At 58.2% G+C, this 27712-nt stretch overlaps 1 protein-coding gene and 1 non-coding gene across 4 annotated transcripts; both read right to left on the reverse strand.

Moving 5' to 3' along the window:
• Positions 1-558: 558 nt before the first annotated feature.
• Positions 559-25752, reverse strand: AP1B1 (adaptor related protein complex 1 subunit beta 1). 3 transcript variants are annotated; one of them, XM_053959149.1, is made up of 24 exons: positions 25691-25752; positions 20029-20239; positions 18831-18893; positions 17885-17990; positions 15280-15415; positions 13660-13905; positions 12725-12915; positions 12076-12297; positions 10960-11080; positions 10541-10636; positions 9712-9827; positions 8915-9080; positions 7959-8057; positions 6535-6794; positions 5945-6146; positions 5084-5104; positions 4793-4822; positions 4525-4674; positions 4233-4378; positions 3617-3746; positions 3227-3311; positions 2898-2984; positions 2466-2620; positions 559-1473 (listed from the first exon to the last, which is right to left on the reverse strand). In XM_053959149.1, the coding sequence occupies exons 3-24, from the start codon at positions 18865-18867 to the stop codon at positions 1399-1401; spliced, it is 2877 nt and encodes a 958-aa protein (XP_053815124.1). In that variant the 5' UTR covers positions 18868-18893; positions 20029-20239; positions 25691-25752; the 3' UTR covers positions 559-1398. The 3 variants fall into 3 exon arrangements, with proteins under 3 accessions (XP_053815124.1, XP_053815125.1, XP_053815127.1); XM_053959150.1 differs by having other exon boundaries at positions 20029-20146; positions 25691-25741; XM_053959152.1 differs by lacking the exons at positions 4793-4822; positions 5084-5104; positions 25691-25752 and adding an exon at positions 24301-24319.
• On the reverse strand, positions 4035-4139 carry LOC128797445 (small nucleolar RNA SNORD125). The gene has a single exon (XR_008434139.1). It is a non-coding gene; the product is annotated as a small nucleolar RNA SNORD125 (small nucleolar RNA).
• Positions 25753-27712: the final 1960 nt, after the last annotated feature.

Below are 27712 nucleotides of genomic sequence, written 5' to 3' on the forward strand. Positions count from 1 at the left end.
AAGGTCCAGACCTGCTGGTGGTGACCACGCTGCCGTGACTTTGGGGGTTCCAAAGCAGGGTGTGCACTGTGGTCCCTGGACACCTGCTCTGGCAGTGTGGTGCTGGTGGCCCTTGGGGTGTCCCACAGCAGCACGTGATTTGTGCCTTGTCACAGAGCAGGGCTCGGTGCTGCTGCTCATCACCCACCCCACAGGGACCAGCAGCACCTCTGGGGACCCCACGCTTGCCCCAGCCCCAGGAGTGGCTCGGGGCACCCAGACTGGACACCATGGATCCCTGAGAGGCTCCAGGAGCGGAGCCACGAGCTCTCCAGGCCCATCCTGTCCCCAGGGGGTGACTGGCCCCGTGTCCCTGGTCCCAGGCCCAGCCCTGCCCATCTGCTGTGTCAGGCCTTGCCGTGCCAGAGGCCAGGGGGCCACTGGCCCCAGCGAGGGCTTATCTGGCCCTGCAGTGCTGGCAGGAAGCTCCCAGGATCCTGCTTCCCTCGGGGTCACCGGGCCACGGCCTCCCCAGCAGCGTCCCCGTGTCACCTTTATTCAACATTTCCTTCAAACCAGTGAACATTACAATATATTTATCTTTCATATATTAGAGATTTCCTGCTTCGAGGGAGGGGGGGGACCCATGGCTTGATCTGGGGGGAAAAGGAGCAGTGGGACCCCCCCAGGGGAGCACCCAAGGGTGCAGGGGGGGAGCAGAGGGAGCCGTGGGGCTGGGCTGGGGGAGAGGGGACGCTCAGAGCCCTCCTGGCCCCGTGGCAGGGGCTGGAGGGGGCTGGAAAAGCCCTTTTTAACCTGCACCTTAAGTACAGCCTCAAATCTGGGATCCTCCAGCCCTTCTGGGAGCTTTGGGAAGGGCTCCCATGGGAAGGAGATCCTCTGTGAAGGGCTCACCCACAGCTCTGCTGAACCAGGGCACAAAATCAGGGAGAGCCAAAGCTGTTTCCTACCTGCTCCAGCCCCAAATCCCAGGGCTCCAGGGGGATCTGCAGCCAGAGCCACCTAATCCCACGGCACTCTGGGCCCCCCAGCCACTATTCCCAGGGTTTGGAATGCTGAACCCACCACCAGACAGCGCTCCATGAGAGCCAGGAGCAGGAGCTGGGGCTTTTGGGAGCCACAGGGTGAAACTGGGATCTGGAGGGAGCAGCACCAGCGAGGAGGACACGGCATCACTCACACACGGATTGCTGCAGGGATGCAGGGACTGAGGACAGCCCCCCTGCCCCCTCTGCTCCCCCCAACTCCGCCGGGACAGGGAGAATCCCAGGGGCTGGGTCCCGGGCAGGAAGGAAAGGGGACATGCACACGGATCCGGCCCTGCTCCCTCGGGCGGGAAAGGGAGGGGAGAGGAGGAGGAGGAGGAGGAGGAGGAGGAGGAGGGGCTGCAGCAGCACCTCAGTTCTTCAGGATGGTCTCGTAGGCTTGGTAGATGTACTGGGACACCTCTGGTGCTCGGCATTTCAGGGATAACTGTGGGGAGAGAGGGAAGAGCGGGGTCATGGCATCCCACCCCACACTGGAGAGCCACCAGCCCCAAAGCAGAGCCCTGCATGCTGCAGCACCCTCCCACGGGGCAGTCCAGCTCCTGATTTCAGCTGAAAAAAGGTTATTACACCCCTGCAAGCCCTCCCAGGGCAGAGCCAGCCACATGCAGCACAGGCAGGGAACAGGCAGGGGCAACACTCCAGCTTTCGGGATTGGATTCAGAGCCTGGCACTCCAGGGTGAAGGGTTCCCCAAAAACATCCTCCTCTCCAAAGAGGAACGAGCCCCTTCAGGTGTTTGCTTAAATATTACATCATTCCAAATCAATTAGCTCCTCAAGCAGGGAAAGCTCATGGAGAATCCTCTGGGACAAGGATTTTCAGCTACCCTCATCCCCAATGAAACCAGGAGGGGATGGGGACATCTCAACCCTCCGAAACGTCCCCCTCCTTGTGCCAGCCCTGCTGGGAAGGAGAGGCAGGAGGCACCAGGAGGCTGGCAGGGCAGGGAAAAACATCGGGGGAGGGAGGAATATCCAGGCAGCAGCCAGGGAGAGCCCAAAGCCAGGGAAAAACCAATCTCTAACCTCCAAATCCTGCAAGAGCGGGCAGGCCGGCGAGGGCGGGCGGCGGGGACGGAGACACAGAGAGAGGAGTCAGGGTGACACAGCTCGTCCCACCCCAAAGGCTGCCAGGGAGGCGGGGAGGGGACAGGGGGAGCAGGACATCGGGGCGGCTCATGGATGAGGTGTGGATAGATGCCTGCTCAGGGAATGCTCCGAGGACGGGGTTTCATGGAGCTGGCTGGGTTGGGACCCCTCTGTGTCCTTCAGCTGTCCCCACAGGGGCAGTGTCACCCTCCCCACGAGAGAGGGACAGCGGGGCTGGCACCAGCGCCACCAGCAGCCGGGGAGGTCCCACAGCAGGGATGTGCCCCCCAGCCCCGGGGGGTTGGGAGCAGGCAGGGGATGGGATGTACCGTGAAGCTGGGATTGCTGGGCTGGATCCGCAGCTCTGCCAGCACCCAGATGCCGTTGGTGAGCTTCAGGGACTGGTAGAGCATGTCCTGCCCCTCCACGTTCCTCTTGGCAATGGTGAAGATGTTGCTGCCTTGGAGTTTGCTGCTCACAGCATCTGGGATGGGAGAGAGAGGCTGAGGGGCTGGGCTGACCCCCTGCTCCCCTTGGACCTGCTCCTGCCCCATCTCCTCCCGTCCTTGTCATGGAGGAGGCTTAGATTGGGTATTAGGGAATTAGGGGAAATTTCTTCATGGAAAGGATGGCACAGCCGCCCAGGGCAGTGCTGGAGTCCCCGCCCTGCAGGGATTTAACAGCCATGTGGATGTGGCACCTGGGGACAGGGTTAGTTAAGCGTGACCCGAGCCAGGTCCTTCCGAGGGGGTGGGACCCACCTGCGCCGAGGGAACAGTCTTTGATCTGGAACTGGGTCTCGTTCTCGTTGGGAATGTCCTTCCAAGTGGCCAGGAACATCTGCCTCTCTGCAGGGAGGGAGGACACCAGCACTGAGGGAGCTGCCAGAGTGGCCACCACCAAGGGTGACACAGCAGGGGTGACATGGCAGCCAAGGCATGTCACCCTGACACCTGCTCCAACAGGCTCAGGGCAGCCACCTGCTTTTGGGGGCTCACCCAGTGTGATCAAGAAGGTTCCAGGGGCTGGGATGGCACCTAGGGACAGGTGACAGAGCACACCTTGCTGGAGCCATGGTCACCCAACTCACCCATCTTGCCGTCCTCCACGAACAGGATGTGCAGGGGGTACAGGGTGCTGAAGTAGAAGACATCAATGTTGTTCTTCACTGCCACCTGGGGTGAAAGGACACAGGGATTTCAACACCTCCGACCCACAGCAGGCTTCCAAAATGTTCCATCCCATCCTCTCCCAAAATGTCCCATCCCATCCCAAAATGTCCCATCTCATCATGCTCCATCCCATCCCAAAATGTCCCACCCATCCCATCCCAAAGTGTCCTATCCCATCCCTATCCCCCTGGAACCAGGTGTCACTGCAACAAGCACCTGGCTCCTGCTGTCACACCTCCCTTTGGATTTCTCCAAGGGACCTGCCCCATCCCCAGCTCCCCAGGAAGGGACAGCCCCATGTTCCCCACCTGGAGGTTGTTGAGGGGCTCCATCTTCATGACGGAGCCCACGGTGTTGAGGGGCAGGGAGATCTCCACGGACTGGTTGGGAGCCAGAGGTGCATGCACCTGCAGAGGAGCTGCTGGGGCCAGGCCAAAGCTGGGGGACACCAGGGAGGGCAGGGAGTCAGGGTGGGGACAGCAGGGGATGGCACAAGGCACTGTCCATCCAAGCCTGGCGCTCCCTGCCTTCCTCCACAGGCATCCCAGGAATCGCCTTGCTGCCCCTGCACTGTCCAGGACGGGGCTGGTTCCTGCCCTGCCCACCCTGGGGTAACCCCAAATCTCCCCCTTCCTCCTCCACCCGTGTGCAGCATTGCCTCAGTGCCTCTGAGGGAAAAGGAAGCATCGGTTCCTCAGGACAACCAAGAGGACAATGGTCAGACCCTGAGGAACAGCCTCTTCAGCCAACTTCTTAGAGGCTTTGGTTTGGTGCTCATCACCACCACTGCCATCAGAGAGAGAAGAGTCATCACCAGAGGCTGTTCCCAGCCCTTAGAGCTCCTTCCTCATGCCCTTTTCCACACAAAACAGCTCTGGCAGTGTCCCCACGGGTCCCAGGTGACCCAGCCCAGGTGGGACTCACCTGTTGCGGTTGAACTGGATGGCAAAGTCAGACATGACCTGCAGGGCTTTGTTGGTCAGCACGAGGTCCATGGAGATGGAGCCCACCTGGCGGCTGAAGGTGCCAGAGATCTCCAGCCCCTTGGCTTTCATGGCAGGGAGCCAGACCTGGGCCAGGAGACAAGAAACCCTTGGGGTGTCACCCAAAGCAGAGCCTCTGGTGCTCCCTCACCTCCTCCAGAGGGGCTCTGCTGTGGGGGGTGGGCATGGGGGTCTGTGCCCCCCTTAACCCCAAGCTTGGCTGCCCCACTCACCGTTTTGGGGGCCACGTAGGATCCTGAGAGGGTCCCCACCCCACCGGTGAGGTCGAAGAGGTCACCCAGGCCGCTGCCAAGGGGTGCCCCCACGTTTGTGGGCGCCGTGGTGCTGGGAGCTGGTGTGAAGCTGCCACCGCCGCCACCCATCTGCGGGGACAAGGGAGGGGTTACGGGGGCACCACGGCGAGGGGGACAGGAGGAGGAAGAGGAGGAAGAGGAGGAGGATGCAGAGAATGAGAGGGTTTGGGTGTGAGGGCACACTCACAGCAGGGCTGCCTCCCACATCGCTGCGCAGCTGCAAGAGAAGAAAGGGGCATCAGCAGGGACAGGGCTGAGGGCAGGGAACAGGGGTCCCCAGAATGTCCCCTCTGGACACTCCCTGGAAGCAGCAGTGTGGGGCAGCAAGGGCCTGGAGTCAGGATGCTCCAGTGGTCCCAGACCAGGAGCTGTGAGGGGCCATGGCTGTCCCCCAGAGGGAAGTGAGGTGTCACTGGGGCTTGGGGGGAGCAGGGGCAGCCAGGGGTGGGCACGGGGCTGGGCAGAGGGTGATCCATACCCCTTCTGACTCGTCCCCCATCTCCAAGCAGAAGCAGGCAAGGTGGAGAGAAGAGCCAGCCACATGCAGAGAGAAGCCAGGAGAGAAGAGACAAAAAGAGAGAGAAGAGAAGGGGAGGAGAGGACAGAGGTTAGTCCTGACACATCTGTCCGTCTGTCCATGGCTGTCCTGGAGCCAGGGGACAGAGCCAGACCTCATTCCCAGCCCATCACCAATCCCTGGGAGCCACAAGGTGCCAGAGCAGCACTTGCAGGGTTACAAAACAGGAAAGGCAACGATGCTGCCTTCCCTTGGGATGAACCTGCTGGATTTCATGAGTCATGGAGGGAACTCCAAACTCTGTTCCTTCAGGGAGCCTGGCCCATCTCCAGCACCCACAGGGCAGGTTTCCCACACAGGGAGAGGTTTCCATCCCGCCTCACCCCGAGGCCAAGCCACTGCTTGGCCTGCATTCCCAGGAGGGCACGCTGTCACCTCCACATCTCCTGGCACAGGGGGCACCCCACAGGCCGGGAGTGGCCACATCCTGGCCCAGCCCTGCAGCAGTTTGGGGGTCAGAGAGGGGTCCCCAAGAGCAGCCACTCCTGCAGCACAGCACATGGAGTGGGAGCATCCACACCAATGGAGAGAAAAGGCACTGGGAAGTGGTGGGTGGGACCCCTCCAGTGGATCATGGCAGGATAAATGAGGGTGCCATGCCCTCTGTCCTCACCCACTGCAGGAAAGGGCCAGCCCAGATGTCCCCAGGCTGACAAGTCTGTCCTATCCCAGGACAGCCCAGACCAGAGCCAGCATCAAGCCCAGCAGGATGCCAGTGGGATAGCCTGGAATCAGGGAAGGAGCACAGGAGCTGGGACGTACCAGGCTGTCCAAGCCACCCCCGAGGAGGTCCACGGCGCCCATCTGCACGGAGGAGGTGGCCATGGGTGGCCCACTCACTGGGGGGCCCAGGTCCAGGTTGAGCAGGTCCCCCAGCAGGTCCCCCTGGGTGGGGATGACAGAGGGCTGATCTGCTGCTGGCCCCCCCGACGGGGCTGTGTCCGGGCTCTCAGCACTCTCACTCCTGAAGGGAATGATGGAAGAGGGTGAGGAGCTCCAGCTGGGACAGGAGGTCCCACTGCAGACAGGAACTGGCCCAGTTGAACCCTCCATCCCATCCTGGCTCCCAACACTTCAATGGCAAAGAAGACCCCCTCCCAACACATTCCCATAGAGATCACTGGGAATCACTTGAGAATCTCTACAATCCCAGTGGAGATCACTTCCACTGGGATCACTCCTTCAGCTTTTTAAGGCCAGGGTTGAAGCCACAGAGCCCTGCTGTTACAGAACCTCCCTTGGGGATGGGGACTCAGCTCTGAGCCCAGCAACCCCACAGCAGCCCCACATCCAACCCCTCCATCCACAGCCCTGGAAATCCCAGCACGGGGTGGGGGCACAGGAATACTCACGAGCCTGTCCGTGGGGGCAAGCTCTTGTGCACGACGCCTCTGCTGCCCTCCACGAAGGCGCTGGGGGGTTTGTGGTACACCGAGGCCAGGGTCCCGATGTAGCAGATGAGCTCGTCCAGCAGCGTGGGCTCGATCAGATCCGTCTCCTCCGAGATCAGCGGCTTCTCGGCCAGCACCACCTCCTTGGCGGCCACGGGGTCCGTGGAGAGCAGGCGCCAGTAGATGTACCCACGATCCCGCAGGTCGGGGTTGTCCGAGTCCTTTGGGAAGCCATTGGGAAGCTGCAGCTGCTACAGAGCTGCTCGGAGCAACTGCAGCTACTATGGAGCTACTCAAAGATACTCGGAGCAACTGCAGCTACTATGGAGCTACTCAAAGATACTCGGAGCAACTGCAGCTACTACAGAGCTGCTCGGAGCAACTGCAGCTACTATGGAGCTACTACAGAGCTGCTCGGAGCAACTGCAGCTACTATGGAGCTACTCAAAGATACTCGGAGCAACTGCAGCTACTACAGAGCTGCTCGGAGCAACTGCAGCTACTATGGAGCTACTACAGAGCTGCTCAGAGCAACTGCAGCTGCTACGGAGCTACTCGGAGCAACTGCAGCTACTACGGAGCTACTCAGAGATACTCGGAGCAACTGCAGCTACTACAGAGCTGCTCAGAGCAACTGCAGCTACTACAGAGCTGCTCAGAGCAACTGCAGCTGTTACGGAGCTACTTGGAACAACTGCAGCTACTTCGGAGCTACTCGGAGATACTCAGAGCAACTGCAGCTACTACGGAGCTGCTTTCCCCACCTAAGCCTTGCCTGGAGGGATCACAGGGATCAAAGAGGCCACAAGGTGCCTCCTGAGCCATGCCAGTCCAGGCTCTCCAGGCTTTCAACTGCCAGCATTCCCAGAGGGACCTGGGACAAGGGATGGAGGGACAGGACAGAGGGAATGGCCTCCCTGTGCTTTTGAGTTGTGTTAATAAGTCTTTGAGGAATTTTTGTGGAATAGCGTTGTGGTGATTGATTGGTTGAAAGGCGGAGTTATGGGTGTTGTTGAAATGGTTAGGGGGAATTATGGATTTGAGAAAACTGGTGGGTCGTTTGTTGGTGTTTGAGAGGGATGGATGGGAGATTGGGAAGGAATTGTTCCCTGGCAGGGTGGGCAGCCCTGGCACAGGGTGCCCAGAGCAGCTGTGGCTGCCCCTGGATCCCTGGCAGTGCCCAAGGCCAGGCTGGATGGGGCTTGGAGCAGCCTGGGACAGTGGAAGGTGTCCCTGAAAGCTGGAACAAGAGGATCTTTAAGGTTCCTCCCAACCCCAGCCATTCTGAACTAAGCTCCAATTATCTGCCTGCTGTCACATGACCAAGCCATTCCCACTTCCCGGGGGATGGGAAGCCCTGGGAAGCTCTCCCAGGTGGGACCCACCTGTGTGGCCAAGCTCAGCACCTGCTGCACCAACTCCTGTGTCTCCGTGGGCTTCTTCAGGAACAGCTTCACGATGGCTGTCAGCAGCTGCAGCTGGACCTGTGGGAGCAGACAGGGTGAGGGACAGACAGACAGACAGGTCACACTGGGTTTTTGCAGGAACACATGGATTTCCCCCAGGACCTAACCCCAACCTGCCTTTCAAGGGACCAAAGGAACGGTGGCCATGTCAGTGGCAGTGACACCTGTCAGGGCACCTCACCTGGCCCCTTCCCAGCCCATCTCCACACCCTCAGACACAGGTTGACCCCAACATCATGGGGCAGGATCTTGGGAGCAGGTTACATGGCCCCACAGGGCACAGGCCAGAGCATCCTCTGACTTCCACATGGATAAGCAGCAGGAATTCCCCTCCCAGCCTCTCAGGGAGTCTGGATCTCTGGCTTTGCTACTTAGCATTTGTAGACTTTGCCCTGTTCACTGTCACTTGGTTACAGGGTGTTTTGCAGAGTTTTCCAGAGTTGGAAACTCTCCAAAATTCCACAGGCAAAACCTCTGGCCTCAGTTGCCCTGGGCAACAGGGCAGGCACTGCTCCCTCTGCTCATTTTCTAGCTCCAAAGGGATCTTGTGCTGGCACAGCGGGATAACCAGGTCACTGCCTGGTGCCAACCATGAAATAGGGAAGGCACTTGGGACAACGCCATGGTGGCACTTCACAGAACCATGGAACAGCTTGGGCTGGAAGGGACCTCAAATCCCATCTCATTCCCCCTTTTGCCCTGGGCAGGAGCACTTTCCACTCTGCCAGGTTACCCCAAGCCTGGACCACATCCTACACCCAAACCTGCCCCAAGCACCTGCACGAGCAATCCCTTCAGAGCAGACTGTCCCCTGCTCCATCTAGCAGGAGCTCTGTGGCAGTGTCACCCTGAGCCAGCAGGTCCCCCTGGCACACCTGGGTGCTCTCATCATGGAAGCCCTCCAGGAAGCTCTCCAGCAGCTCGTCGGCGTTGTCGATGCGCTCGGCGTATTCCCCCACGATCCAGATCATGGCAGCCCTGGCCTCGGGCTCATCCAGGGAATCCAGGTTCTCGCAGAGCGTGGCGATCACGCTCTCGTACCTTCCCGAGGGGAGGACAGAGAGCAGGAGAAAGCTCACCAAGAGGAGAAGACCCGAATCCTGATCCACCCAAACTCCAGAGCACGTCCCACTGCCCACAGCAGAGCTGTGGCCGAGGGCACCCTGCCTGGGGCTGGCCCCTGGCCCCATGGGCAGTGCCCACACTGATCCTAGAGCACATTCCCTGCTCCTGAATGAACCCGGAGCTATTCCTGCAGAGCTCTGCTCGTTACCTATTCAGTTCATTAGTATTTATTACCACTATTAGTCCCCGACTTCCTGATTACAGAGTTGCCTATTCATCCTGGCTCAGCTGGAACATTCCCTCCCCTCTCCTCCTGCTGCCCTTGTTCCAGCATCAGGAGCTGGACTGAGAGCCAGGGACAGTTTCTGCTGACACAAGGGACCTGCACATCCCTGGCAGCTCCTCTCCATTTCAGTGCCTGGATCTGGGACTGCCACCATCCTGGCACTGGGGACAAAAAACCCCAAAGCCATCTGTGCTGGGGAGAGGCTCCGGGGGCTTCATCCCACCAAGAGTTTGTGGCCCCCCAAGCACAGAGTGGAGGGAAGAGCTCGTGTAGGGTCGGGAGCATCCCAGAGGAGCCGCATCCCAGGGAATCCCCACGCACTTGTTGGGGTACTTGCGGAAGATGTCCTTGATGACCACAATGGCCTCCTGCACCACGTAGTTGACCTTGGTCTGGATGAGGTCCAGCAGGGTGCTGACACAGCGCTCGGCCGATTGCTGCCGGAGGGACTCGGTCACACAGGGACAGCCCCCCCTCACATCCCAAACCCACCACTGCCTCTTATCCCCCCCCAGATCCAACCCACAGCAGAACGGGGGACACTGAGTGTGGTCTGCCCTTCACATCCTGGTGTGTGGCTCCTCCTCATCCTCTCTGCACATTCCCACAGGCTCCTCTCTCGCCATGGGAAGTGTTCCAACCATGCAGAGACACCTTTCCAGGGAGGGTTTTAATAATCCCCTTTGGAAAATTATCCCCACAGGGAAGCAAAGCCTTTGAGTAGCCCCTCAAGAAGGGATGGATTCCCTTCCAGCCCCTCAGGAAGGGATTGGCTCCTTGCCAGCCTCTTGCAAAATGACTGGGACCCTCCCAGCCCCTAGGAAGGGATCAGCTCCCTCTCAGCCCCTCAGGGAGGGGATCAGCTCCCTCGCTGTCCCACTCTGGTCCCCAACAAGCCACTGGTATCACCCACTGCATTCCTGGCCCTGTTCTAGGCAGGGATCCCAAAGCAGCTCCAGTTGCAAAGGATAAAGGGATGGAAAACCCTCCTGGCACCTCACTGATCCCTGTGGAACAACCATGGCTCATCCCCACGCCTGGGAAGGCTCCAACTTGCAAATTCCTGGGATGAGATGGTCATAATGTGCTGGAAAGTGCTACCCTGCCCACCCACCGGTGCCACAAGGCCCCGCCGTGTCCCAGCCCTCACCTCCACCTTGATGGCACAGCGGCCGATGGCTCTCACCGCCTTCCTCACAAAATCCACATCCACCTCCGTGGCGTACTCCTTCAGCTCTGCCAGCACCTGAGGGGTGGCACAGCACAGTGAGAGCCTGGCAGCAAGGCACAGGCACCAGGAGAGGGGGGCACAGCACAGTGAGAGCCTGGCAGCAAGGCACAGGCACCAGGAGAAGGGGGCACAGCACAGTGAGAGCCTGGCAGCAAGGCACAGGCACCAGGAGAGGGGGGCACAGCACAGTGAGAGCCTGGCAGCAAGGCACAGGCACCAGGAGAGTGGGGCAGTGACCCAGCACGAGCAGGCAGGGTGGGACAGCCGCTCCCAGCCGCATCCCGCAGAGCTGGGGCTGGCACGGGGGTAGCCCTGGGTGGCCCAGCCCAGCTCCTGACCTGAGCTATGTTGGCCTGGGAGGCCAGGCGGATCATGATGTCCAGTTTCTCCAGTTTGACATAGATGGGGTCGTTGTACTTGACAAAGAACACCTTCATCTCGTGCTTCAGGATCTCGGGCCTGGGAGCAAGATACAGCAAGAGACAGCGTTAGGGGGGACAGGCACTCACTTCCACCCCAATCCCAAAGTTTTGGGGGCCTATTCGATGCCAAGGAGTCCAAGTCACTGTGGTTATCCCCCAGGATTCTGTCCCTTGGCTCCCCTTTGCTGGCAGGTAGGGGACAGAGCACAACCTTGTTACAAGCACAGGCCAGACGTGAGGCAACGGGGGACGTTTGTCCTGCCAAGGCTGGAAGGGACGTTTTAGTGGGAGCAGGGACACAAATCCAGACCCCAGGGCTAGGCTGGACCTTTCTCACCAGCTCACCCTCTCTCAAAGCTGAGAAAGAGCTAGGCCAGGTCCAGCTCCAAGCTGCCTTCCACATTCCCACTCCCAGGGACACTAATTGCTTTCCACTTCTCCCAGAAATTGCTGCTATTTTTAAGAGGCGACCACGGTGCTGACTGGGAGGAGAACAAATCATCTGACTGGGCTGGGGCTCTCCAGCTGCCACTCCTGCTCCAGGCACACGTGTGGGGCCTCAGCCACCTCCAGGATTTTAGATCAGCAAAGGGACAAAAGGACTCTGAGCACTTGTTCAAAGAGGACAACTGTGGAGAAAGCAGCTGGCAGCACAAAAATCCTTCCTTAGACACGGAGTGACTACTCCAAAGTCTCAAAGCTTTTGGCTTTGCCATCCTTTGCTGCCCCAAATAAAGAATAAATTAAATTAAGGATACATTAAACTGGAGATCCCAGCTTAGCTCCCTGCTCATTCCCTCACCTAACTGATTCAAGGCCAGGCTGGACAGGCCTTGGAGCAACCTGGTCTCGTGGAAGGCATCCACTAAATGAGCTTTAAGATCTCTCCCAACCAAACCATTCCATAATTCCATGACTCTCCTTGGATTTTAAATAACAGAGAAGAAAAGACCCTACAGGATGTGCTGTGGCACTGCTGCAGTCAGAGGGATTGAAGCACCCGTGGCTAAGAGGGGACACCTGGACACCCACCTCTTCTGCACGATGAGGTTGATGTTGCGGAGGGCCACGTACTGCAGCTCGGGCTCTGCAGACAGCAGAGTGACCAGTGGTGGGGCCAGCTTCTTCAGGAGAGTGCCATAATAATCCAGGTCCTTGGACAGCATCTCCATGAACTTCATCAGCACCTTGACAGCCGACAGCACCACGGCAGAGTTGGCATGGGACAGCCGCGGTGTCACCCGCTCGCAGATGCTGACAGGGCGAGGAGGAAGGAAAGGAAATGATCCCAGCCCTTCCTCCTGCTGAAAAACTCCTGCCAGCATGGAGGAAGGACTTGCAGGAAAGCTGAGTGGTGCTTGGGACCTTCCCAAAGAGGCTGAGCTGGCTCCTGAATGCCCCAGTGAAGGTTATTCCCCAGGCCCTGCAGAACCCTCTGGCAGTGACCCCATTTTGGTGCTCCCCGGTTCCCATTGTCACCTGCAGCCACATTTTAAGCAGCTCAAGGAGCTCAATCCTGGTGCCAGGGCTCACTACGGGACCAGGGCAGGCTCCAGATGGCCATGCCCAAGGCACAGGTCCAGCAGATGCCCGCTGTCCCACCTCCTGCAGCAGGGTCAGGAGGATGAAGACTCTCCTCAGAGAAGAAGGGGCAGTGCCAAGCCGCTTCTTGTCCCCTCACCTCTGTGCTTCCCGGTCATCCTTGGGCATGTAGTTTGCCAGGCAGTCCAGGATGAAGATCTGGCCCCACTCAGTGCACTCGTTGAGGGCCGTGAGCAGCTTGTTGATGGACTGGGGGTTGAGGTCCAGGAGGTTGCTGCTGGGATGAGACTCTGCTATTTCCGACAGCGCCGCCACCGCGTTGGCCACCACCTGCCAGGGGAGACAGGACACGGATTGGTGACACCAAATGTGGTGTGAGGGGAGAAGCTGCCTCCTCGCTGCGAACCCCTCACATCCCACCTACATCTGGGCTCCAGCTTCTCCCTCCCCACAGCAGATCTGAGGGGGATGGATGAGCCATCCCCACCGGCACGCTCCCACCGCCCACATTGCGTCTCCAACGGCTCCCACATGTTCCATGGAATCAGCCTTGGCTTCCTGCCCAGTTCCCTTCCCCAGGCAGCTCCAAGGAGCCCCAGAGCTTTCCACACAACTCCTGGGCTCAACACTACCCAGGGTAAGACTGGAAAAGCAGAAAAGGCTGTGGGAAGAGAAACCCTGGGGAAAGGCAGTTTTAAAGTTCCCCACGCCTGCAGAAAGGGAGGGAAGCCAAAGCCCAGCTGCCAGGAAAACCAGAGGCAAAAGCCACTGGCTCTGTGGTACCAGAACCAAGCAGCAGCTTCCCTCTGCCCTGAGCCAGATGGAGCAGCCTCCTTCCCACTGGGAACAGAGGAATAACACACAGCCACGGGATGGGAGAAACCCTCTGTCCGGGAGACAGTGTTATGGGGCAGGGAACACAGCCTGCAGTCCCGAGAAGCAAAAACTCCCCAAAAATGGTTCGTTAACACCAAGAAGAGAATCTGGGAGGAAAGGAGTTGGGCACGAACATGATGGGAGAGTGGTGACTGCCATTTGGATGAAGAGGAGGTGAAGAAGGCAAAAACCAATCACCATGGGGTTGGAGTCTGAGATGAGATCCTTGAGGGTGTCCAGGAAGCCCTGGTCCTCCACCAGCTGGGCGTTGATGTCGTGCAGCTTGGCCACGCAGACGGCGGCCGTCTTGCGCACGTAGGGGTCCTCGTCCTTGAGGCACTTGCGCAGGGGCTCGCACAGGTACTCCGTGATCTTGTCCACACGGATGCAGCCCATGGTCCGCACAGCCAGAGCCCGGATCAGCGGGTTTGGGTCCTCACAGTCCTGCAGGGAGGAGAGGAGAGGAGAGGTTGGATATCCTGGGCTCCTCAGGTATCTCCAGGGGGTGAAACATAAACTTTAAGGGATTTAGAGATTTTAGAGGAGCTAAGATTTTAGTTAGAGATAAGCCTTACTAGAGTTAATTAAAATAAATGAGTAGGCCTTGATGAAGTTAGAGTTAGTAGTTAACTAATAATTGATTGCTTGTCAACACAATGTTTAGTTAGCTGGGTTTATAATGAGGAATATAGAAACTGACAAACAGCTTTTAGGAACATGAGACAATTGTGGGCCTCCTCTGTTCTGAAACCAATTGAAGACAGGGAATGGGAGTTCTACCAAGGTTCATTTGTCATATTAGCATTGAAAAGGTAGAAAGGTCAAAATGAGGAAGACTTCATTTACTTCCTCGTTTTGGGACCCCTCCTCATGAAAGGGACCACCGACCCATTTCAAGGAACAAACTACGCATGATTAATAGCTTTTGGAATGATTAGCATACGAAGCAGGAATGGGATGTACCAAGATAATGAATATGTATTTGTATTTTGGGTATTCAGTTCTTGTGTGGATAAAAGGACTCTGTAATCATTGGAAAGGTGCAGTGTGTATTTGGGAGCTATCCCGCACGCTGCCCGGCGCCGCAATGAACATACACTTTCTAACTTTAAACTGTCAGAGAGTTTTTGTCCGTCACAGTTGGATACCGGTACTGGATCAATATCCACATTTCTTTAATAAATCAGGGCTTCAGGTCCTCCAGGAGGATTTGGGTTAAAATCTGGAGGTTTTCATGTTCTGCTCTTGAGAACAAGTCACCCAAGAGAAGCTTCTCTCTTGTCCTGCACTCACTGAGTTCCAACACCACCAATCCTCACGCCCAGAACTCCTCAATCCATCCAGGAATCTCATGTCCTCATCACTTACACCAGGTACCTAAACCAATCTGATGTTGGAAATGCATATTGACATTATTACGTGGGTTTATCCTCCCTGAAAAGCCCGAACTCCCTCTAAGGCCCACCAGGCCTTTTCACTGAGTGATTTGGCAATATCCTGGTTCCTAACACACTCTTCAGTTCCCAGCTCCAACGGGAAGATCACGAGGGATTTCTCAGCCCATAAAGTCACATGGCAGCTCTCAATCACGGGAGCTGCCCACACCCCTGACAGAGCAAGTGGCACAGGACAGCTGCCAAAAACTGAGTTTCTGCATTACTGGACAAATTCAATCAGTTTTCTAGAGCTTGAAGAGCCCCTCCTCCAGAAGGGAGAGGCTTTGGAAAGCTGCCCACGCTCCCTGATGTGCAGCTCGGCGCCGTGAGCTGGCACGTGGTGTCCCCTGTGGCCCTGGGACAAGGAGCCCTGTCCCCTCACCTTCACAAAGGTGTTCACAGCCATGATGGCCATGTCTGGCTGGCTCTTGGCATAGTTCATCAGGTAGAGGTAGACCAGCTTCTTCAGCTCCAGGTTGTCTGTCTGCATGCAGTTCACCACGTCCGGGAAGAGAGCGCTGGAACACAGAGAGCTCGGTGAAGGCAGGACACGGCCACGCTGCCCACGGGACCCCCTTCCCACGGATAACCTGTCCCCAAAGCCAGGAGAACCCAGCTCTCTCCTAGGAGGCAGGCTGGGGATGCTCACCTGGAGAGGAGAAGGCTCCAGGGAGAGCTCAGAGCCCCTTGCAGGGCCTAAAGGGGCTCCAGGAGAGCTGGAGAGGGACTGGGGACAAGGGATGGAGGGACAGGACACAGGGAATGGCTTCCCAGTGCCAGAGGGCAGGGATGGATGGGAGATTGGGAAGGAATTGTTCCCTGGCAGGGTGGGCAGGCCCTGGCACAGGGTGCCCAGAGCAGCTGTGGCTGCCCCTGGATCCCTGGCAGTGCCCAAGGCCAGGCTGGACAGGGCTGGGAGCAGCCTGGGACAGTGGAAGGTGTCCCTGCCATGGCAGGGGGGTTGGATTAGGTGGGCTTTAAGGACCTTTTCCCACGCAAACCATTCCATGATTCGATGCTTCCATGACCTGAGCCCACCCTGCAGCAGACATGGCTGAAATGCCCACCCCCAGTGGATTTTTTTAATGGATCTGTATCAAAACCAGCCCTTGATGGATCAAAATTGAGCTTTCCCACATGGCTCTGCTGCATCCCTGCTCCAGGGCACATCCACTGCCCTGGGAGAAGGTGCTGGACAATTCTCTCAGGCACAGGGTGGGGTTGTTGAGGTGTCCTCTGCAGGACCAGGAGCTGGACTGGATGACTCTTGTGGATCTCTTTCAACTCAGGATATTCCAGGATTTTATGCAGCATCACAGGATGGTGCCAAAAGGAAGAGCCCCACTCCCCTGGGTGAGTCTGGAGCACCAGGATACTCTGCTGGGATGGAGGGCAATGCAGTGGGATCTGCTTGCACAGAGCTGGGGCTTCCCCTTCCTGAACATCCTGGGATGAGCTGTGGGGTACCAGAGATGCTGTTTCATCCAAAGACAGACCAATTAGACAATTAAACCACCTCAGGGGAGGCAATCAAGATCCCAGGCCTAACACAGAGGTTATTCCACCCTGACAGATGTCCCAAGGCTGCTGGAAGCTTCTCCACCTCCTCAAACCCAACCAGCCCTGACAGGATCAAACCTAGAGCCCCCTAAATCCAGGGAACTGGGTTTTGCAAAGCTGATCCCCACCTGGACTGGTCTCACCCCTGGCTAAACCTTTTGGGCTTTGCTGGCACCTCCTGGGGAGCAGTGAACTCAGCAAACTGCTTCCCTGCAGCCTGAAACAGGCACACACCAAAAAAATGGGCTGACACAGCCACAGGATCATGGAATGGGTTAGGAATCATGGAATCTTTAAGCTTATCAAGTTCCACCCCCTGCTATGGGCAGGGACACCTTCTACTGTCCCAGGCTGCTCCAAGCCCTGTCCCAATCTGGCCTTGGGCACTGCCAGGGATCCAGGGGCAGCCACAGCTGCTCTGGGCACCCTGTGCCAGGGCCTGCCCACACTCCCAGGGAACAATTCCTGCCCAATATCCCATCTAAATCCCTTTTAGTTTAAAGCCATTCTCCTTTGGCCTGTAAAAAGCTGTGCTCCCTCTTTTTTTAAGTCACTTCAAGTACTGGAAGCCCCTGCCATTCCCATGTGATTTCCACAGTGGTCCCAAGACAGACACTCCCTGCTGCTCTGGGAGCCAGGGATGCCCCAGTTCTCCCAACCCCGAGTGTGTTTTCCCTCCATTTACTCTCAAATGCACCATGAAAATCAAATTGCTGATGCTGCCTGTGCTGGGACAGGTCCATGCAGGAAAAGGCACAGAAGGAGCCACGTGCAGCTCAGCCAGATGGAAAAAGGGAAGCAGGAACAGCAGCAGCTGTTGACCTTTTGGACTGGGGAGGCTGCAAAGGGTTTATCAGCATCCAGGCACCGCCACCAACCCTCCGAGGGGGTCCTGCTTGTTTTTAGTAACACACAAAGGAAGTGGGAATAATCCCAACAAACTGATCTGGCAGCCAGACCAATCCTCTTTTAGCCAGATTACAGCAAAAGCCAGGAGAGCCCCCACCTGCCAGGTGGCCACGTGGACACAAACTGCACTCCAGGAGGTAGAGCTGCAGCCAGGAGTGTACCAGGGTGAATCCCGAGGGGAAAGCAGCATGGAAACCCCCTTGGAAGCAACAGGGGGAAAAGGGAACCCAAAATCCAGCTGGGTTTGGCTTGGGCACAAGGGAGAACAGCATGAAGGAGAAGTTTAGGGTAAATTTCAGGAAAAGGTTCTTCTCCAGAGGATGCTGGGCACTGCCCAGGCTCTCCAGGGAATGGGCACGGCCCCGAGGCTGCCAGAGCTCCAGGAGCCTTTGGACAGCACTGCCAGGGATGCCCAGGGTGGGGTTGTTGGGGGTCTGGGCAGGGACAGGAGCTGGGCTGGGTAATCCTGTGGGTCCCTTCCCACTCAGGACATTCCAGGCTGCAGCCCCAGCACACACCTGACGTCCTTGCCCACAGTCATGGACGCGATCACCTTCTTCACAGCCTCCTTCTTCTTCTCCTTCTTGTCACTGTTCAGCTCAGCCTTCAGCTCAAATATCTCCCCTGGAAAAATGGGAAAAATGGCAGCTCAGGGATTAGTGGAAGGGGTCCCCCAACCCTCTGCTGGGTGAGCACAGCTCCCTTCTGCTGTGTGACAGGGTTCCTTTGCCACCCCTGAAAAGAGGGATTTACCTTCCCAAACACCTCCCCGAGGCTGGGGCTGCTCTGGGGACTCAGCTCTCACCCATGGGAATGGAAAATATTCACCTCCTGCTGCAGCTCCTCCAGCCCCACAGTGATGGGAGATGCTGCAGGAGCCAGAAGCACCCCAGGAGCACTGGATGGGGTCATCCAGAGGCTATTTCTGGCTGTGGGGGGCTTATCCCAGCCCCATGAGGCCCTACCCTTCCCAGGGATGATGGCAGGTGGATTTTGGGCACTGCTCCTCGAGGCTGTACGAAGAAGGGTGGCTCCCAAATCCCCCCCAGCCCAGGGCACCACCTCGTGCCCTCCTGAAGCCACGCTGAGCTCCTTACTCCCCTCTGGGCTGGCAGATTGAAGAGGAAGATGCCACATGGCTTCTCTCCACATTAATTCCTTGGTCTGGAGAGTGCTTAAGGCCCCAAGCGCTGCCCAGGGGAGCTCCTGAGCTGCTAAAGCCGATCACCAGCTGCCACCAGCCCTGGCTGGGGTCAGGGGGCTGGGGACAAGGTGTCCTGACCCCACAGCAGCCCAGGAGCTGCTCCAGAGCGAGGAGCAGGGTGGGGTGTCAGCCACAGCATCTCACAGGGACTCAGGGCATTCCCACCGGAGCTTCCCAACCCTCCCCACCTGGTTTATACAGGAGTAAGAACCAGCTGGTGATTTTGGGATGAACTGTGATATTCCTGCTCCTTCCCTTACCTTTCTTGGTGGTGGTGAAGTACTTGGAGTCCGTCATGGTGGTCTCCAGCCAGCAGCACGGCCCTGGAGGAGAGGCAGAGCACAGAGGTTCAGGGCTAATAATTTCCTTGCAGGGATTGTGATGGAGAGCTCCAGAAAGGAAAAACACCAGGAGAGGGAGAGAGTTTGGGATCTCATGGGAAGAGTCACAAGGAGAAGCACAATCCCTAAGGGAGGGTGAGCACCTCGCAGCTCTGTGATGATGGGGAATCAGGTGGTTCTCCAAAGAGGATGTGGAGGAGGAAAGGAATCACTGAAGATTCCAGGGCTGCAGCCCTGACTTTGCTCATCCCATCCTGCACAGAGCCAGGCAGAAGGGGCTCAGTGATCTCCCCTGGATTGGCTTCTCCTCATCCAAAAAATGCTTTCTTAAGGAAAACTCACACCCAGCCCTCCCTCTCACCTACAGGGAACAGCTCTGGGCTGGGGACAGGAACTGAGCCAAACCCCAATGGGACAGCGCGGCCCAGGGGCACAGATCTGCCAGATCAAAGGGAGCCTCTTCCACAAACCAGCCCTGCTCCAGCAGGGCTGCTTTAGATTCCAAGAGTGTGAGGTTTCGGGCCAGCACTTGAGGCTCCATTATACAATTCAGGCAGTTTAGGGCAGATTTAGGGCTTGGCAGGCTGAGGAAGGCGATGTGCAGCCCTTCAGAAAGGTCAGTGGGGATTTGGCTTTTATTGCTGGCTTTCCCATCTTTCCTTCAACAGGGAAGGAACCAGAGGCTTGTCCTTGAAAGCCTGCAGTGGCCTTGCTGTTTTGGAGGGGCAGGAATACAGGAAGCAAAGCCAAGTGAAAAGAAAAAAAAAAAAAAGAGATTAAAAAAAGAGCTTGCGGATGGGTTTAAAATGCAAATGAGCATCTTGAAAGCCAAACGCAGCAGGAGCACAGAGGAACTGTGTCCTCTGTTCCCTGTCCAAGCAGGAGAGGGATCCCCAGCAGGGATAAAAAGAAAATCTGGATGAAATCTGGGGGTTGAGCACGCTGGGCAGAGCACACAGCTTGGCAGAGAAGGAGAGGGAAGGAGTTTGCGTGGGTTTGGGGCTGCTCTGGGGGCTGGCAGCATGATCCTGGTGCTATTCCAGAGGGAGAAGCCTGGCACCACACTCCCACAGCCCTGCCCCTCGTGAGACAGGACGCTCCTCCCTGCCTCAGTTACCTGGGATTGATTCAGAGCCTTTTTTATCCCACTAAGTCGATGGCTCTCCAGGGAACAGCGGGAGCTCCGGGCTGCGCCACAGCTCTCTGCACCTCACTGCAGATCCCGTCCTGCCAGACTGGGAGGAAGGAAGGAAGGAAGGAAAGAGGATTCACTGCAGTCCCTCGATTCCAGGACCTGGCTCACACTCAGCCCTGCTCTGCAGAAGTGCCTGGAAAGCAAACCTGAAGCTGAGCAGGGAATTTGTGCAGGCAGCTCACAGACATGAATCACACCGGCCACTTCCCTGCAGCTCCCTGCTCCCCCAGAGCCAGGGAAAGCACAGCCTGTGGCCTTCCCATCCACAACCCCACTGAAAAAAACCCCACTGATTTCAGAGGCTGAGACATCCACCCATTCCCCCACTCCTTTAAGCCCTGCAGTAACCCCAAGAAGGAAAGCGGCTCCTCCAGCTCAGGAATGAAGGCACAGCCCTCACTCCTCACTCCAACACAACCTTCCCCAGGGCAGGAAGCACCCCAGGGCCCGGAGCAGGGTGATGAGGGGACCCAAACCCCAGTGCTCAGCACCCTGCACCCTGTGTGTCCCCCAGGCTGTGCCAGGGTGACAAGGCAGGGCTGGCTGCCAGCCGCAGGTGAATTCCCACAGCTCAGCCCTTGGGCAGGGGCCAGCGCTGCTGCCTGGCTCTGCTTTTAAGGATGCAGAGCTGGGAGCTGGGAGAAGGTGTTTGCTCCCTCAGCTCCAGCAATTCCCACCCAGCTCCTTTCCACACTGATGTCCCAGTGAGAGGCTGAGTGGAGCAGCTCCTCACTCACAAAAAGCAAGTAGCAAAGCAAAGGGTACCGACCACCCCTGACCTTGTGGTGGCTCAGATTTTGCCCCATCTTCACACCAAACTTGTTTTAAGCTGGTCTGGCAAACAGGATTCAAGGAGTTAAGTGTCCCTAAAGATTTGGAAGCTGCTGGAGAGGAGCACCCAGAGCCCCCCCATAACCAGTTTGGGCTCCTCAGGACTGGTTTTGGGACAGGTTTTGGCAGTGGCACAAACCCAAAGCCTTTTATCCCCGATTTTATTCACTCCAGGGGACTCAAATCCACAGCTCCACACACACCAGAGCACTGCTGCTCTACTGAGCCTCTCAAGCCCCCAGCTCAGGGACATGGCAGAGCTCAGCCACCCCATTTTTCCCATTGCCAAGCCAGCACCTCCCAAATTCAGCTACCTTGGGAAAACAAGAGGCTCCTAAACCCAAAATACAACAACAAAGACATCACTGGGCTTCCCACCGAGTGCTGCCAGGGGGGTCCTGGGAATGACACTAATGCCAAATGAGCCATTGCTGGTGCCACTCATTTCTACTTATGGAGAGGGCAGGAAAATTCATTTCTTCTGCTACTTTTACTACCCTGTTTTAGGATAATTCCTCCATCCTTGAAGGCTGAGATGCTGCTGACCAAAGACTTTCACCATGGAATGGTTTGGCTGGGAAGGGACCTTAAAGCCCATCCAGCCCCATCCCCTGCCAGGACAGGGACATCTTGGGCACTGCCAGGGATCCAGGGGCAGCCACAGCTGCTCTAGAAATTCCATCCCAGACCCTCACCTCTCTCCCAGGGAACAATTCCCTCCCAATATCCCATCCATCCCTGCCCTCTGGCACTGGGAAGCCATTCCCTGTGTCCTGTCCCTCCATCCCTTGTCCCCAGTCCCTCTCCAGCTCTCCTGGAGCCCCTTTAGGCCCTGCAAGGGGCTCTGAGCTCTCCCTGGAGCCTTCTCCTCTCCAGGTGAGCACCCCCAGCTCTCCCAGCCTGGCTCCTGCCCTTGGAGCAGCTCTGGTGCCTCCTCTGGTCTCACTTTCAGCTTCCACCAGCACAGACCCAGGGCTGGGATGCAGCCCTTAACCTGTGCCAAAGACATCCCAAATCCCTGCTTATCCCAGCCCACCACAGCTCCCAGGTCCTTCGTGACCCTCTGACAGCCCAGCCCAGCCCAGGAATTCTCTGATCTGCCCAGCCTGCCCCAGGTCTTGGAGGGGATGGAGGAAAGGGAAAGGGAAAGGGAAAGGGAAAGGGAAAGGGAAAGGGAAAGCTCATCCCTGCACACACATTCCTGCTGCTCAGGGGGGACAGGCTGGCACCCAAAGCCAGGGAGAGCAGAAAGGAGCAGAACTCCAAGGACAAGCTCCTAGGAAAGGGCTCACCTGGAAAACAGAGGGGCAGCTGGAGGTTAGTGGGGAAAGGCAACTCCCACAAGCAAACACCTCAGCTGGCATGAAGCACCTGAGGGCCAAGGTGGCACAATTAGGGAAATTAAGGAAGACTAAAAAATTAATGGGTAACTGGAGCCATGGGGAATCATGCAACTGTTCCCTGCTGGTGTGAGGCAGCTCCAGGGCACTGCAGAGGCCAGGCAGGGGTGAGGTGGTGAAGGCACCCTGTGGGAATTAGTAAAGGCAAGAAGGCTTCCAGAAAAGCTGTAAAAGCAGCCCCCAGAAACAGAAAGAACAAAAAACTTAGAGCTAAGTTGTAGTTACAAAGTCTGAAAGGAGAAAAGTTATAATAGAACAGCAAGCAAGGGCATGAAACAATAGCTTAAGTCTTAAGCTTGGCTAAGATAGACCTTAAGTCTACAAGAAAATATGCTTAGCAAGATAGCAGAAGGTTTTAGACTTAATAATAATGTCCTGTGTATTATCAATAGAAAGAAGACAAGCAAACACTGTGTGAAACAAGTATATGTGTACTTTTAGTAATTAGCTAGAATAATTATCTATAAACTTTAGCAGTATGCTATTAGCTAAAAGTTTTTTAAATATTCTGCAACAAAGAAATCTTCAGCTGCTACTAGCTGCACATAAGCTTTACCATCTTCCTATTGTCTCAACCATGTAATAAAGCTAATACTACAAATAAAACTCATGAAATGCACCCCAACAGCCCCATGAATGAAAAAGAAAAATAAAATAAGCACACCAACACAGCTCTGAGCACATCCCTGCCCCATGGACAAACCCCAGGAGCTGCCACAAGCACCAGCCAAGGGAGAGAAACACCCCAGGGTGCAAGAAGAGAACCAGAGGTGGAGGATACACAGCCCAGCAGCTCCAGAGCCTCGTGCTGGCCCCTGTTCTTTCCCTCCTTACTCACAGCAGTGTTTCCCATCCTACAGCCAAGGGCACAGCTCCCATCCCTGTGCTCATCCCAAATCCCACAGCTCCCACCCCTGTGCTCATCCCACAGCTCCCATTCCTGTGCTCATCCCAAATCCCACAGCTCCCATCCCTGTGCTCATCCCAAATCCCACAGCTCCCACCCCTGTGCCCATCCCACAGCTCCCACCCCTGTGCCCATCCCACAGCTCCCATCCCTGTGCTCATCCCACAGCTCCCACCCCTGTGCTCATCCCACAGCTCCCATCCCTGTCCCCATCCCACAGCTCCCACCCCTGTGCTCATCCCACAGCTCCCATTCCTGTGCTCATCCCAAATCCCACAGCTCCCATCCCTGTGCTCATCCCACAGCTCCTATCCCTGTGCCCATCCCACATCCCACAGCTCCCATCCCTGTGCTCATCCCAAATCCCACAGCTCCCATCCCTGTCCCCATCCCACAGCTCCCATCCCTGTGCTCATCCCACAGCTCCCATCCCTGTGCTCATCCCACATCCCACAGCTCCCACCCCTGTGCTCATCCCACAACTTCCATCCCTGTGCTCATCCCACAGCTCCCATCCCTGTGCCCATCCCACAGCTCCCATCCCTGTGCCCATCCCACAGCTCCCATCCCTGTGCCCATCCCACCTCTGCCAGAGCACCACAAACCCTCCCAGCTGCCCCTCACACCTTCCCAGTAAGATATTTTTCCTCTCTCTGGCCTAACTGGAGCCAGTCTTTGCTCCAGCTCAGGGCTGTGATTCTGCTGCATCCCACCCAGGACCATCCACATCCTCTCACCAATCTGCTTCTGACCAACCCATGGGCATCCCAAAAGGCTCCATCCCCATCAAACAAGGGATAACTCAGATAACTCAGGGGTAGGAGCCAAACTCACTGTGCCATCAGCAAGGTGCCCAAAGCAAACCGAAAAAACCCTTGGCAGATCCAAAGCAGTGGCACCAGCAAGCAATACATCCCACCAATAATTGGGGAATAAACTCAAGAAAAAAGCAAAAAGGACAATGCTGAGGCGTCCCCTGCAGCACACACTGCCAGGATCCCACGGCCACAGAGCCCAAAGCACCATGCTCTGAGAGCTGGGGGCATTTTTAATCACCTTGAACAGGGATGGCACCCGCAGGGGCTCCCCCCAAACTCCAGCTGAGCGTCCTCAGGGACACCAAGGACTTTGTCCTGGCCACAGCATCAGGTTCCCGTGGCAGAGGGGATGTTCTCCTCCTGGGAAAGCCAGGTTCTGCAGGGTGGACACCTCCTGCCATGGAATTCCCAGCCTGGCTTGATCCAAGCAAGGCCCAACACCTCTGGAAAGCCCCTTGGGGTGCCAAAGCCTGTTCAGCCTGGCAGTCTGACCCCACAAATGGTGTGGGAGCCACAAACCACATCAGTCCAGCTGCTCATCCAAGGCTTACCCCATTTTCTGTCACCCCAGGAGAGAGCAGACGCAGAAACCCCCTGAGCCCCCAGTGCTGCAGGGATGGGACCCCTGACAGGTGCCAAAACTCCACACAAAACACCTGCAACAACAGCAACACCTCCAGCACGGCTCCTTCAGGCTGGAGCTGTCTCACAGCTCCTTTTTACCCACTCTGGGGCTTTTCCCCCCCAAAATCTCCATGGAGGAGGCAGCGGGCACAGGATACCAGCCCAGCTGCCTCCCTGTCCGCTCCAAGCCCAGTTCCCAGCATATTCCATGCAGAGCCAAGGCCTTTCCCTACAGATGTGCCACGACCCGAGGGGGTGAAGGGCTCACCCCGCGTCCCCCAGCCCTTCCAGGAGCCCTGTCCCCAGCGCGGTGCCCGTCGGGGCTCTGGCCGCGGCCAGGACGCGGTGCCCGGGGCGATCCCTGCGGGATGGAGCCGGGAGGGCAGCGCTGGGACACGGGACACGGCCCGGGGCGGGCTGGGGGCTGGGGGGACCCCCGTGTGCCCCAGCCGGGCGGGGGAGGGGGACACAGCCCGGAATGAGGCGGGGACCGTGGGGACACAGTGCGGGACACGGGGTCAAAACAGAGACACAGCCCGGGGACACGGCCCGGGGCGAGGCGGAGGTCGAGCCAGGGGACACAGCGGGGTCACAGCGGGGACACCGCCGGTCCCAGAGGGGCACAGCTCAGGTCGGGGGGCGGGAGGGGCCCGAGCCCCGGCGGGGAGCCCGTCCCGGGGGCGCACGGGCAGAGTTCGGGGGAAGCGCCCGGGGCAGGACCGGCTGCGGGACGCGGCTCGGCTCTGCCCCGGCCCGGTCCGTACCTGCCCTGCCCTGCCCTGCCCTGCCCGGCTCGGCCCGGCCCGGTCCGTACCTGCCCGGCCCGGTCCGTACCTGCCCTGCCCTGCCCTGACCTGCCCGGCCCGGCTCGGCTCGGCTCGGCTCGGCCCGGCCCGGCCCGGTCCGTACCTGCCCTGCCCTGCCCTGCCCTGACCTGACCTGCCCGGCTCGGCTCGGCTCGGCTCGGCTCGGCTCGGCTCGGCTCGGCCCGGCCCGGTCCGTACCTGCTGCCGCCGCCGCCGCCGCCACCGGAACTGAGGAGCGGGGAGCGCTTCCGGGGCGGGGCGGGGCCTACGCTAGTGGGCGGGGCAATGGGCGGGGTCACGGTGGGAGGGGCGGGGCGGGAGCGGGAATGGGGAAACCGGGATGGGGACAGGGAATGGGGATAGGGAACGGGAACGGGAACGGGGGATAGGGAACGGGAACGGGGAATGGGAACGGGGAATAGGGAACGGGAACGGGGAATGGGAACGGGGAATAGGGAACGGGATCGGGGAATAGGGAACGGGAACGGGGAATGGGAACGGGGAATAGGGAACGGGAACGGGGAATGGGAACGGGGAATAGGGAACGGGATCGGGGAATGGGAACGGGGGATAGGGAACGGGAACGGGGAATGGGAACGGGGAATAGGGAACGGGAACGGGGAATGGGAATGGGGGATAGGGAACGGGAACGGGGAATAGGGAACGGGAACGGGGAATGGGAACGGGGGATAGGGAACGGGAACGGGGAATGGGAACGGGGGATAGGGAACGGGAACAGGGAATGGGAACGGGGGATAGGGAACGGGAACGGGGAATGGGAACGGGGGATAGGGATGGGAACAGGGAATGGGAACGGGGGATAGGGAACGGGATCAGGGAATGGGAACGGGGGATAGGGATGGGAACAGGGAACGGGAACAGGGGGCAGGCATGGGGACAGGGGAGGGGACAGGGAACAGGGACAGGGCATGGGAAGAGGGAATGGGAACAGGGGGCAGGGATGGGGACATGGGATGGGGATAGGGACATGGGATGAGGACATGGGACAGGTACATGGGATGGGAACGGGGGATAGGGGATTAGGACATGGGATGGGGATAGGGGAGGGGGACAAGGAATAGGAACAGGGGATAGGGATGGGGACAGGCAATGGAGATAGGGGTGGGGACATGGGATGGGGACATGGATGGGGACACAGGATAGGGACAGGGTTAGAGACAGGCTGGACACATGGGATGGGAGCGTGGGATGGAGCAAAGAGATACGGGGACAGGGGTTGGGATGGAAACGGGGGGAAAAGGGCTTGGATACAGGGCTTGGGATCGGGGGTCACACGGGGTGCGGGGGACAGGGTGACACCCTGCACAGGCTGCGTCCCCCTGGCTCAGCCGGCTGGCCCCAGCGTGGGAAGGACGCTCTGGGTCCCGGCCCGTGGGTCCCCCGTGGCCGCAGGCTGGTGGCGAATGGCCGGGAGCGGGTCAGCGGCGGTGGCCCGCGGGAGCAGGGCGGGCTCAGGGGTGGCCAGTGCCGGCTGGCCCCGTGTCCCCAACACCTCCCGGGATGTGCCACCAGCGGCCCGGCCGAGGCTGGGCGTGCTCAGCCTCCCTCTCCTCCTGGCGCATCCTGGCTGCTCCCGGCCCTGCTTCCATGGCTTTGGTGGGATAAGGACGGGGCGGGACCCTGCTCCCACCCAGGACAGCGGGGACACCAGGGCTGCTCCTGGGAGCCATGGAGCTGCCTGCTGATTGGCTGGGATCTGTGCTCCTGCCTGCTGATTGGCTGGGATCTATGGAGCTGTGTGCTGATTGGCTGGGATCTGTGCTCCTGCCTGCTGATTGGCTGGGATCTATGGAGCTGTGTGTTGATTGGCTGGGCTCTCCAGGACTGGCTGCTGATTGGCTGAGCTCTCAGTACCTGCCTACATCTTGAGGTCTGTGTGTGCTGATTGGCTGGGCAGCAGCTATGCTGATTGGCTGGGTGGTCTGTGACTGCTGATTGGCCACTGGCCCATATGGGCTGACTGGCCGAGCTGTCTGTGAATGCTGATTGGCTGGTTGGTGCCCAAGTGCTGATTGGCTGGGTGATACCTGAGTGCTGATTGGCTGGGTGATACCTGTGTGCTGATTGGCTGGGTGGTACCCGAGTGCTGATTGGCTGGGTGATACCTGAGTGCTGATTGGCTGGGTGATACCTGTGTGCTGATTGGCTGGGTGGTACCCAGGTGCTGATTGGCTGGGTGGCCCGTGCATGCCCCGGTCC

This window comes from Vidua chalybeata, chromosome 18 (genome assembly GCF_026979565.1).
Source record: "Vidua chalybeata isolate OUT-0048 chromosome 18, bVidCha1 merged haplotype, whole genome shotgun sequence".
NCBI lineage: Eukaryota > Metazoa > Chordata > Aves > Passeriformes > Viduidae > Vidua > Vidua chalybeata.